At 41.5% G+C, this 12,537-nt stretch overlaps 2 protein-coding genes across 6 annotated transcripts in view; one reads left to right on the top strand and one right to left on the bottom strand.

The window, feature by feature from the left end:
- Positions 1-12,537, top strand: part of slc4a7 (solute carrier family 4 member 7) — a 56,357-nt gene that overhangs the window by 31,553 nt on the left and 12,267 nt on the right. For all 5 annotated transcript variants that reach the window (XM_067600294.1, XM_067600293.1, XM_067600292.1 and 2 more), the window contains 6 exons: positions 1,803-1,960; positions 2,106-2,193; positions 2,479-2,625; positions 3,793-3,896; positions 4,858-5,032; positions 5,427-5,560. In XM_067600294.1, the coding sequence (XP_067456395.1) occupies positions 1,803-1,960; positions 2,106-2,193; positions 2,479-2,625; positions 3,793-3,896; positions 4,858-5,032; positions 5,427-5,560 (806 nt within the window). The remainder of the gene's footprint in view (positions 1-1,802; positions 1,961-2,105; positions 2,194-2,478; positions 2,626-3,792; positions 3,897-4,857; positions 5,033-5,426; positions 5,561-12,537) is intronic.
- On the bottom strand, positions 6,660-12,118 carry LOC137190733 (complement C1q tumor necrosis factor-related protein 4-like). Its single transcript, XM_067600299.1, has 8 exons — positions 11,764-12,118; positions 11,630-11,680; positions 11,179-11,307; positions 10,799-11,078; positions 10,090-10,178; positions 9,636-9,686; positions 8,995-9,123; positions 6,660-8,598 (listed from the first exon to the last, which is right to left on the bottom strand). The coding sequence occupies exons 1-8, from the start codon at positions 11,900-11,902 to the stop codon at positions 8,315-8,317; spliced, it is 1,152 nt and encodes a 383-aa protein (XP_067456400.1). The 5' UTR covers positions 11,903-12,118; the 3' UTR covers positions 6,660-8,314.

Below are 12,537 nucleotides of genomic sequence, written 5' to 3'. Positions count from 1 at the left end.
CGACTGTAGTGAACACCGTGCATGAAAGGGTTAATAAATCACGGTGAAAACATTCAGTCATCATGTTTTATTTCTTTTCCTTCTGGTGAGACTGTTGTTAAATGAATTAATAAGAAGGAGACACACAGAGACTTCAAGCTGTTCTTTAAATGGATGAATTGAACCTTTATTTACTGTTAATTTGGTGTTAAATAGTCTCTGAGCAGGACGGACAGATAATAACCTCCACATCATTTCACTGATCTCAACAGGTGAGGATTCATTGTGAAGTGAAGTAAATTACACTTCTCACTGAGTCACTGACACACGAGTTAACTATCACACAGCTGTAGTCAATTAAACTACAGATGATTATTTTCTCGATCGATCGATCAATCGATTTGCTCTTTAAAATGTCAGAAAACGGTGAAAAATCTCATCACAGCTTCCAAAAACCCAAAGAGACGTCTGAGCAACAGTCCAAACTATTATTTATTTTATTTATTTGCATCTGTATTTATTGATATTCTAATTGTAAATTCATTAGTTAATAATTCAGGTTGTGATCAGAATGTCTTATAAGTTATTGATTAGTCAAAATGTTTGAAGGAAAGTGGAAACTATGTTAATATTATATTTCACATCAAACTAAAGTTTCTACAATGAAACATGACAGAGAAAAAGCAGAAGATGAAATGAAAGGGTTAAACGTTTTCAGGCTCCTATTGGTCAGCTCGACTCCCTGAATACTTCCCATCTGTTGCTACATGTGAAGCTCGTCTGTATGATCTCTGCTAAACACATTTAAACACAACACACACACACATGAGCCTCCGCTAACTGACAACGTCACCATAATAAACTACATACTGGTCCCAGTTACTAGACAGAAACCAGCTGACAGACAGACAGACAGCAGCTGCATCTGTAAATATAGATGTTTGTTCCTCACTCTGCTGAATTTGTACTTATTGTTGTTTCCTTCTTTTACATTTCAGTAAACTGAATCTTTTTTAGATGATTTGTTGGATGGAAGGTGACCTCGGTGTCGGCGGTTTGAAGCTGCTGTGGAGTTAAAGTGTCCTTTAGTGAGACGCTGAACAAATACAAACCATTCACCAGTTTACAGACAAAACACTTAACAGATGAACTGGAAACCTGTGTTGTTTTGACGATGATGTCACTGTGAACACGCTGCTGTCAGTCATGTGACTTATTACTCATTAGCATGAACCTGAAAGATCCAATCAGAAACTGTCAAACGGTTTGTTTCTCAGCAGGACTGCGACTGCGTTTGTTTGATGCGAGCGGCCGGCAGAAAGCCCGCTGTAAGTCTGTTCACCTGTCAATCACCGGCCGTCGACCAATCAGTGGCGTGTGCTGTGACTCGTGGTGCCGCGCTGTGTTGTTTTTCCATGTGCATGGATCCTGTTATCACTGTCGGTGATGTCGCTGATTCTGACTCCATCAGTCGTTCTGCTCCAAGTGTTTGATGTGAAAATGTTTGTTTGTTTCATGTGAATATTAGTGATGCAGCTCGACAGAGAGGAAGAATCTGTCGTCTTCCTCTTCATCACAACATTTCCATGAATGTCCCGTCATGTCTGAGTGAAGCTAGAAGGAACATTTAAAGACTTTAATATAAATAAAGCCAGTAATGTTACACATTGCATCTCTGGAAACGGCTTTTATTATTCCCAGTAAGTCCCAGTAAGAGATTCTCTGTCACAGCAGCAGCTTTGATTTTCATCTCGTCTGACAGTCTGAAGTGCTGCTAGCGCCCTCTGGAGGCTGCAGGGTTCATCTCTCTGTGTGTGTTTCAGGTGGATATGAACTTCATGAAGAAGATTCCTCCCGGCGCCGAAGCCTCTAACGTGCTGGTGGGTGAAGTCGACTTCCTGGAGCGTCCGATCATCGCCTTCGTTCGTCTCGCCCCCGCCGTGCTGCTGACCGGCCTCACCGAGGTCCCCGTGCCCACCAGGTAAAACACACACCGGACCCAGTGCTCTGGAGCTGGTTCTGGACCCAGTGTTCTGGAGCTGGTTCTGGACCCAGTGTTCTGGAGGCGGCTAACGCTGGGTCACATCTGTTCGGTCGTGTCTCTGACTGTCTTCCTGTCCGTGCAGGTTCCTCTTCCTGCTGCTGGGTCCGTTTGGAAAAGGTCCACAGTACCACGAGATCGGGCGCTCCATCGCCACGCTGATGACGGACGAGGTGAGAGGGAGAAAACTGAGACCCGTAACGTCCGATCCAGATGTGAACAGTGAAGTTTAGTTTAGTTCTGAAACCCACATTCAGATTAGTGGAACCTTTATTTTACTCCCCTCATCCAGACCATTATCCATCCAACATTAGACCAGGGCCAGGTCTAGATCAAAAACCAGCACACCTGGAGTCTACTTGTTAATCCACTGCAGGTTTTAGAGGTTTAAGTATTGTGGTTTTGGATCTAGACCTGGTCTAATGTGGGTTAGGGGTTAATCTTTGTCTCTCTGGTAGATCTTCCATGACGTCGCCTACAAGGCGAAGGACAGGAACGACCTGCTGTCGGGGATCGATGAGTTCCTGGATCAGGTGACTGTGCTTCCTCCGGGTGAATGGGACCCCAGCATCCGCATCGAACCCCCGAAGAGCGTCCCGTCTCAGGTGAGACCGCCGGTCCGGCAGCACCAGACCTGAACCAGCATCCTGACACTGATCTTTATAGTAAACCGGTTTTTGCTGTTAGTTCATCATATTTAACATGTAGATGATGCGTTTGAGGACAGTCAAGCTGCAACAAGCAAAATGTTTTTCCAAAACTTCAAGATGATGATGTTTCACCTTCATCCACCATTAGTTTAATGTTTTCCAGCTGTGCATTGTGGGAGAACTCAGTGTTCTTCAGGCCTTTACACACTGGACGCGATTTTTTTCGTGCGATTGATTCGCACGTCAGTATATTTTTTCGAGCTATTGTTTGTGTCGTGAGAACTTTCACACAGAACGAGAATATTAAGAGGCGAAAGAGCGACGTGATGTTTTTCTCGGACTCAGGTGGATTTTTCTGAGTTTTCACACAGCGAATAAAAGCATCAACCAATCACAGAGCGTAAACTGCACAGACAGCTGTTTGTTGCGACGGCCCGCGTGGGGCGTTGAGTATCCTGCTGTGTGTGTTTTGAACTTATTGACTGTATTTATATTGATTGATCAGCTCCAGGTCTGTCTGTGAGCCCTGCAGGCAGACAGGTAGGTTCACTCACTAAAGCCGATGGATCAATACATTGATGATTTCTTCCCGTGGAGCCGACATGCAAACTGTTTAGGTTCAGTAACTCCCTGCTGTGTGAAGAAAACTACAGACTCAAACCTGCTGAGAATCAGTGAGAGCTAAAAGCTAATGTCATGCTAACATGCTGATGTTTAACAAGCATCATGTTTACCAGGTTCATGCTAACATTTGCTGATTAGCACTAAACACAAAGTACAGCTGAGGCCGATGGGAACGTCGTCAGTTTTGTAGATGTTTGGTCAAATTAAACCTGATGAAGGCGCCAGATGAGAAGTTCAATTTCTCCTCCAATAATTGTTGAAATGAAATTCAAATATTTAAATAAACTTTATCGGTACCTTAAAGTTACATTATAGTCCAAACTAAATTACATATTTGATAATTCTGTCTCACATAAGAAAACAAATAACTGTAAGCAGTGAAATTCATTAGAAAATAAATACAAAATATATCATATGAACCAAACTGTGGGACGGACCGACGTCCTCACAGCTGCACTGCCAGCACGCCGTCCTGAGTTCAGCTCTTCCTCTCTGCAGGAGAAGAGGAAGATGCCGTGGGTCCCTAACGGCTCCGCCCACAGCTCTGATGTCATCAAGGAGGCGGAGCATCACACCGGGCCAGAGCTGCAGAGGACAGGAAAGTGAGTCTGCACGCAGGAATCAGCCAGATATGTATATCAATGTCCATCACAGAGCACGATAAAGTTATTACACACTGTAAGATCTTCTTCTCTACATATTTTATGTTAAAAAACGAATATTTGCCGATTTATTATCACTTTTTTTTTAAACTCTCATATCAACATCATCGTCAGTACTGGTTGTCTCTGCTGTAAATACATCATGTGTTCATATAACTGCCATGTGTCAGATGGAGCTGAAATTACCAACGATTTTCATAACTGAATAACTGTTTTTTAAAGTCAATTTTAAGCTTTTTTAGCTGCTTCCAGCTTCTCACATGTGATGATTTAATGCTTTACTTTATTGCACATGATGGTAAACTGATTATTTTGTGGTTTTTGTGGACAAAACAAGACATTTGAAGAAATTTTCTTCAAGAATTTATCAGCAGTATTTTTTTGACATTTTATAGATAAAACAATTAATTGAAAAAGTAATTCTTCATGAAAATAATCGTTAGTTGCAGAGGCTCAGATAATAAGAGGTTTCTGTGGCTGCACTATAACGTCTCACATGGTAAACTGAGTATAACGTCCATTTCCACACCGACGTATTCACCACTGAGATACTGTTTTCATTCATTAATGATTTCCAGTCGTTTCTACTTTGCTGTTTTCTTGATTGTCGTTCAGCTGCTGATGTTTGACATTAAAAGCCTCCCGAGAAAGAAGAAGATTATTATCTCTGAGCTGCGTTTTAATGTGAAACACCTGCAGGAAGTGTTCAGTTTAAAGTGGATTAAAAACAGAATCAGTGTTGAAGGAAAAAGTGTTTTCAGCAGGTAAACATGAAGGAAGTGTTGACTTCTCTCTAAAATATGATCGAATATAAAACAGGAAGAAGTTAGAAAAGGCTTAAACAAAGATGTGAAACCGTCAGGATGATGTACTGTCAGTGAATCTCTGCCTGGTCTGTCAGGATTTTCGGCGGTTTGGTGAACGACATTCGGAGGAAAACTCCCTTCCTGTGGAGCGACGTCAGAGACGCCGTCAGCCTGCAGTGTTTGGCGTCCGTCCTCTTCCTCTACTGCGCCTGCATGTCGCCCGTCATCACGTTCGGAGGCCTGCTGGGAGAAGCCACCAAAGGAAACATAGTAAGAACCACACGGAGATTTTTAAAAACGCAACACAGACTATTAGAGGAAGTGAGCTCTCATCTCTATATTTATAATAATAACATGATGTGTCAGTGTGTAATGTGTCGGTGATGAACCTACAGAGAATAACTCGCAGCTCTTCTCGGCTTTACGGAGCTTCATAGTGAGTTTCAGCTCGTTGTTGATCTGTTTTGATTGACTCTCAGCGCTCTCACAGCGCCGCAGCAGGCAGCTGCTTTCAGAGGAAAACCTCTAAAAGTCCTAAAAACATGTTTTAATTCTGCGATTTGCAAGAAAACTAAATAGATTTTAAGACGGACCCGAAGCTTAAAAGTCATTTTATGTTTTGTCCAGCTGATCCTGTCTCTCTCTCTCTCTCTCTCTCTGATAGAGTGCCATAGAGTCTCTGTTCGGGGCGTCTCTGACCGGCGTGGCCTACTCGCTGTTCGCCGGTCAGCCTCTCACCATCCTGGGCAGCACCGGTCCAGTTCTGGTCTTTGAGAAGATCCTCTTCAAGTTCTGCAGGTGAGTCAGGGCCGGCCAGGCTCCGCCCCCTGTCCAGGTGACTGAAGCTCCTCATGTTGAGACCCTGAATATTAGACTCACTGCTTTTATTCTCAGCGTCAGCTGACTGACACGAAGAGACGTCAGAATCTTTCTGTTACATTTCTGATTCACAATCACCAGGAAGTTATTTTTGTTTTAACATTATGTTGCCGGAACAAGAAAGGTGAAACTCAGCAGGAACATGACGGTTATCTAACACATTTCAGATGTAATAACTTAAAGGACACATATTCTGCATGTTTCCAGGTGTATATTTATACTCTGGAGCTCTGCTGGAATATCTCTGCATGATTTACAGTACAATAAAAACCTGTGAAACCTGGACTTTGACTTGCAGGCAGCGTTTCTACGTACGTTCACCTCACATTCAACAAGATTTAAATAACAGAAAACCACAATAAGCTGAATATTGAACCTTTTTAATAATGATCTTCTGTTACTCAATACAACAAACTCTGGAGCTCAGAGAAGATATAACCTTCTTTCAGGTGACGTCAGTCTTTATTTTAGTTCTCACAACTTAAATCACTTGAATGCCAAAACGTGTCATCGTCATCATCATCATCATCATCGTCAGCATCATCGTCAGTGTAGTGAAGGACAGTAACTCTGCTGTGCTGGGATGTCAGATCGTATTAACCCAGAAGAACTCTTTCAATGTTCTGGAAAGTTCCTCATACAGCTTATTATCCTTGACTTTAACTCATGAAGTCCCTAAAGTGACATCTACTGAACATCCTGCTGCAGTCATGTGACAATGTGTGAATCTGTGCACCCATGACATCACTTCCAAAATGGCGGTGTGCCTGGTCAGCAGACGGGACAGAACTAACTAATTTTGTTACTAAAGGTTTCAACCCATTTAATAAGACGTCCTGTATCACACTGAACCTAAGATCGTTATGACATATATGTTACATTACAGATCTTTGACACTGAAGGAAGAATTTCAAAATAAAATTCAGAAATGTGTTCCTAGTGGTCCATTTGGTTTCCTCTAAGGAGAACTGGGTTCTTCTGGGTTAAAGGGCTTGATGAGTTGAACTGAATGTTCAGGCTGAACAACCGAACCGCTGAATCAGACCTTTGTGTTATATTTTTCGGAGGCAGGAGGTCGCAGATTACTGTGAATTCGGGATCAGCTGTGTAATTGACTTTAGGGTGGATTGTACATTTGTGCTCATAAGCTTTTATTTTTTTTGGTTGTTTTTTTATTTGTTCGTCTGAGGATTAAAAAGCTTTTTCCAGATGAAAAAGTGTTTTGTAACACTTACATAAAACCTGCTCCATTTCCCACCAGCTTATATCATTCTTCATTCTTCCAGGAAAACGCGTCAGAGGAGCTTTCAGCATCTGCATCCACATCAGAAATATCAGAAAAGGACAGTTTCTGATGTTTTAATTGTTTCTCAGTTAGAGAAAAGTATTTACTAAACTTTGTCTTGTTCCAGCTTCTCGAATGTGAAGATTTTCAGCTTTTCTTTTGTCTTTTATAACAGTAAACTGAACATCTTCAGGTTTAAACTGTCGATCGGACAAAACAAGACATTTGAAGACATCTGCTTTATTGTAACAGACATTTTTGTCTATTTTCTGATATTTTATACAACAAACGGTTCATCTGCTCATCAAGTTGCAGCCGTGATCTTATTAACTGAACATATTTGTCATATTTCCGGTTTAGTTTATGACTTTGGATCATTAAAACAGGAGAAACAACAAGGATCAACAAAGTCAAAGAGAAATGAAGAGAAAAAAGTTCCTATGACAATAAATCAAATCAAAGCCGGAGCCGAACCTGCAGAATCAGCTGATCGATCGATCGATTGCTTCATTTGTCTTTTCAGTCTGGAAACAGTTTATTTACTTTATAGAAGATTAAAACTGTCTAAATAAAAGCAAATCAAACAAAGATATAAAGTGAAATACAATCCACATTATTTTATGTATTTTCCCTTTAAGTTTGCATTTAGTGTGTTTATTATTAAATGAAAAACATGTTAAATGACTCTTCAGCTTTAATAAATGAATGATTTTGTTTTTTCATTGTGACATGAGTTAAACATTAAAATCAAACCACAACAGAAAACAAAGCAGAGCCGCTGTTAGTTTTCATGAAGCCGAGGACGGAGAAATAAAAATTAATCAAGTGTCCAATCACAGCTTGGGGGCGGAGCCAAGTGCAGAGACAAAAAGCTAAATAACTGTCATTCAACATGTTTTTCATTTGATTATGACACAGTAAACATGTATATATATAAAAAGGAAACACAGATAACAACGTGCGCCGTGTTTCAGTTTATTTCTTTGTTTTCATGTAGTCATTTTAAATCTTCCATAGACCTGCAGCTGCTGCAGCTGCTGCTCGGTTCCTTCACGTTTCAGGTTTTTCTTTCAGTACAGTTTCAAGAGTTTTTACAGCATAAATCTGTAAATGAACTCAGCAGCTTCTGGTGTATCAGACGGTTTGTGAGGCCACGTTTTCCAAATCTAAATCTCTTTAATGTGAAACATGAAGGAGAACGTCAGAGGATGAAGTTCAAGTCAGAATATTTGATTGTTTTTGTTCAAAAGTAGAAAACAACCAAGAGAAATATCCTCTGAAGTGACGATTAGAGGTCTTGATGGTAGTTTTGAGGTGAGTCAGGAAAGAGTCTGTAATCCAGTTCTGGTTCCGTGTTGGTTTTCGGTGAACCGGCGTCACGTTGCTCCTCACATGGGGAACAGCAGGAAGCCGCTGAAGGTGCTGTGGTGGTTGCTGTTGTCCCAGATCTGAGTGTTGTGCCACAGTTTCAGCGAGAGTCTGTCGCCTCCCTCCAGCAGCAGGGCGGCGCCGTTGGACGCCGTGTCGCTGCCCTCGCCGGACGACTGCTCGTGGGCGATCAGCTGGATCTGAGCGTCGTTTTTGTAGAGCACGGCGCTCATGGGGAAGTCGGTGGGGGCGTTGGCGGTGAAACGGACGTAGTAGACGCCACGGACAGGTGCTGTGAACTCACCTGGAGGAGGAAGAGTTAATAAACAGTGAGGTATGGCAGGTGAGGAGGGACAAATTACAGTTAAAAAATTCCAGAAAGCCCTTATTAGTTGTTATTTAGTGTTTGTTTTGTAATGTAGCTTTAAAAATGCAAACCTGGTCAAACAGGAAACATTTGAAATTAATTAGTGAAATTTAATTTCTCAGATTAAAATCATAGATATGATATAAAAATACAGTTTTTCACCTTAAAGACAAAAGTTCTTTGACATTTTGAGTCACAGTTGAAACATTTATTTCTCTTTTTATTAGTATTTCTAATCAAAAGAGTGAAAACAAACGTGATAAAACCGATATAACATTTTGTAGTGCTTTTATTCTCTAAAAACATCTGCAAACAGGAAGTGGTATCACTGACCGGTCTCTGAGTTGTACGTCTGTCCGATGTTGGTCAGGACGTCTTTGTAGATGAGTTTCTGGCTTCCTGACGTCGTCTTCTGAAGGCCGTTACCGCCCAGAGAAACGGCGAACGCCACCTTTGGTACATCTGTTAAAAAAAAAACAACAAACCAACCAAAGACATGGAAACACATGGTGGAAGATCATTTAAAGTGCTGCTACTTTGACTTTTAAGATGAAGGAATTTCAGTAGATTCAAACAAATGTTGAAATATTCAAATATTTCTAATATTGATGGTTTTTGTGAAATATAAATAAACAGCCTTTAAATGCTGCACAGGCCTGCAGCAATACATTCAGCCTTTATGTTTACTGTTCAAACTTTAATATAGACAATAATAATTATACGTAGCAGAAACATTTCATCAGCAGCTGAAATGAAACTGAGGAACGGTTTAACCTGAAATGTTGCTCAGCTGCTTGTAATTTGCCTCCAAAAAGTGTAGTTTTAGTTGAAGTGCTGATATTTATTGTAAGCAGCTAAAATAACCACAAGAGGGCGCTGATGCTCCACCGTCAGCAGCTTTATGTTTACCAGGATGAAGCTCTCTGTTTTGTGCTTTTGATTTATTGCTGCTATTAAATCCAACAGTATCTGACCTCTCATCTCCTTCAGCTGCTTCTCTGTGGACTTCAGTCTCTCCTCCACACCTAGAAAAACACAGAAAGACTCCAAATCATCTCCAGTATTTCAGTCTTTTTATGAGATTCTCCTGGAAAATAACATCATTTGACGTTTTATTTAATTTTCCCAGAAATTGGTTCATAGCAGCAGACAAAGATTATGAAATGGAAGCTTGAACATCATCAGCGCTGCTTTCAGAAGATATTTACACAAAACATCTTCAGAAATTATAATTAATAACATGGAAACGACCTTTAAGAGCAGGAAATACAATCTAAAGTCTCAGACGATAAATACTCTTAAACCACTTTTCATGAGATATTTTACGTCACAAAACTGAGCAGAAATATGGAAATTATAAACTAAATGAGAAGCTATAAAGATGAGTCGAGGTGCAGTTCAGTGTCTGCGTCATGCAAACAGACTCACTGAGGTTCTCAGTCTGCAGCTTCTTCAGTGACTCCTGAAGAACCTTCAGCTCAGTTTCAACATCAAACTCCTTCGGAGCTTCATCGATCCTTCAAAGACACAAAAACAAACATCTATAGGACTCAGTAAATGAGTTTGAGTAGAAACAAGATTCAAATGAAAAGTGTTTCCTGTTGTCTGAAGAGTAAAAGCAGCTTTAATGTCACCGACACAACAGCAGCGGATGGAAACAAACGTTCACTACGTTTTCTTGTGGCGAGTTTCTGGAAGTTAAATTTACGAGCTAATTTATGACTGTGTCAGATGTCAGCGTTTCTGGTCTGGACATCAAAATCATGACAGAAATGCTCAAATAAGGCAGCGTGCATTTAGACATGAGTATTATTATTATTATTATTATTATTATTATCATTATTATTATTATTGAGTTATGAGGGAGAGCATTGATCTCCTCCTTGCTGCTGATGCTGGTGAAGGTTCTGTCCTGAGAAACAGACCTTTACTTTGTAGTTTCACATCATCTAATGCTTCTCTTCATTTTTACCAGTAAAGTTTTTCCGTCTTTGAATCAAGGGTCTACAGACTTCTTCATGTTAATGAAAATGTTCAGTCCTGTTTTTTTATTACCTTAGTGTTAATAAAGGTTATTATCTATTAAGTATGAGTTGTAATATGAGATTGATGTGATTTTAATGATGTTGCTCCTCACATGGGGAACAGCAGGAAGCCGCTGAAGGTGCTGTGGTGGTTGCTGTTGTCCCAGATCTGAGTGTTGTGCCACAGAACCATCTTCAGCTTGTCGCCCTTCTCCAGCAGCAGGGCGGCGCCGTTGGACGCCGTGTCGCTGCCCTCGCCGGACGGCTGCTCGTGAGTGATGAGCTGGATCTGGGCGTCGTTTTTGTAGAGCACAGCGCTCATGGTGAATTCGGTGGGGGCGTTGGCGGTGAAACGGACGTAGTAGACGCCACGAATGGGTGCTGTGAACTCACCTGGAGAAGGATTTAGTCGAGTGAACCACCGATAAGGGTTTGTGATAGTAAATAGTGGTAAAGACAGTTGGTGTTTCACAGGTTTGCCGCTTTATCTCACCTGTCTCAGCGTTGTAAGCCCCGCCCACGTTAGTCAGGACGTCCCTGTAGATCAGATCTTTGTTCCCAGACGTCGTCTTCTGGAGGCCGTTTCCTCCCAGCGAGGCGGCGAACGCAACTTTAGGAGTTTCTGTACGAACAAAAGTTCTCTCTGACTAACATGAAACACTGTGAATCCAGAGTGGATTGAGATAATCTGCATCTGTTACAGCTGTGTTAGAATTAATGTTAGAATGTTTTCTGGTCTGCACATATGAATCAATTTTTATACATACAAATAAAGAAAAGAGACAGATCCCTGAAGTTTTTCTGCAGCTTATAACACGTTAAGTTAGATCTGGAAACTTCGAACAACAAAAACAAATCAATCAAACAATCATCTCTCTATCATCAATCTAGAAAATCTACAGTTAGTTTCTGTGTCTTTGCACCTTTATCTTGACATTTCTCACCTCTGACTCTCTTCAGTTCGCTCTCAGCCGCCTCCAGACGCTCCACCATCGCTGTGAACAAGAAGAAAGAAATAACGTTAAAAATAAAATGAAATTTGTCCCGTAAGTCGAGTCGGGTGTGAGCCGAGCGTTACCTCGTCTCTCTGCCTTCAGCTCCTCCAGAGCGGTCTGGACCTTCTTCAGCTCGTCCCGGCCGTCGAGGGGCTGAGCCGAGCCGAGCCGGGCCAGGCAGGCCAGGGTCAGCAGCAGCAGGACGGAGAGTCGCAGAGACATCACGAGTTACAGGATGAGACGAGGAGGACGGAGAGGCTGCCGCTTCTTATAGAGAAAGCTCTCTGTGGTCTTTGGCCTCAGCTGATTAGTCCGTGTTGACTCTGTTGATCCAGGTCGAGATCCAGACTCCTGATAACTCTGAATCCAGGTCAGCGGGGAGACTCTGTCCTGCAGAGCTGCATCACTTTCTGTCTGTTTATCACACTAAACAACACGACATGAGCAGCGTTCTGCAGCTGGAACCTTTTCTTTCCTCCGAGTTTTTTCATCTTGAGCTGAAACTCGATGATTTGAGCGTTTGAACACTTTGAGATCTTGTTTATGATGATTTTTCTTTTTGGACTCTTGGAGCTGAGATGCTTTTAGTAGCATCATTTTGGAAAAATCCAAAGATATCAAATATAGTGAGCTTCATTTTGGGCTACGATACTTCACATACAGTAGCTGCAGCAAAGTTGGTTCAATGCCAGTTTTTACAGTTTTAGTTTGAGCCACTTGGTTCTCTTTAGTTTGTCTCTTTGCTTTGATGCGTTTCTGTGTCGTAACTTCCTGCTGTGCATCCATCTCAGATTACTCAGGAATCCACACAGTCAAATAAAATATTCTGATGCTTTACTTCTCTCTCCAAGCAGCAA

This window comes from Thunnus thynnus, chromosome 10, assembly GCF_963924715.1.
Source record: "Thunnus thynnus chromosome 10, fThuThy2.1, whole genome shotgun sequence".
Taxonomy (NCBI): Eukaryota; Metazoa; Chordata; class Actinopteri; order Scombriformes; family Scombridae; genus Thunnus; species Thunnus thynnus.
Note: the sequence above shows the minus strand (reverse complement) of the source record. Positions and strands in the feature narration are given on the sequence as shown.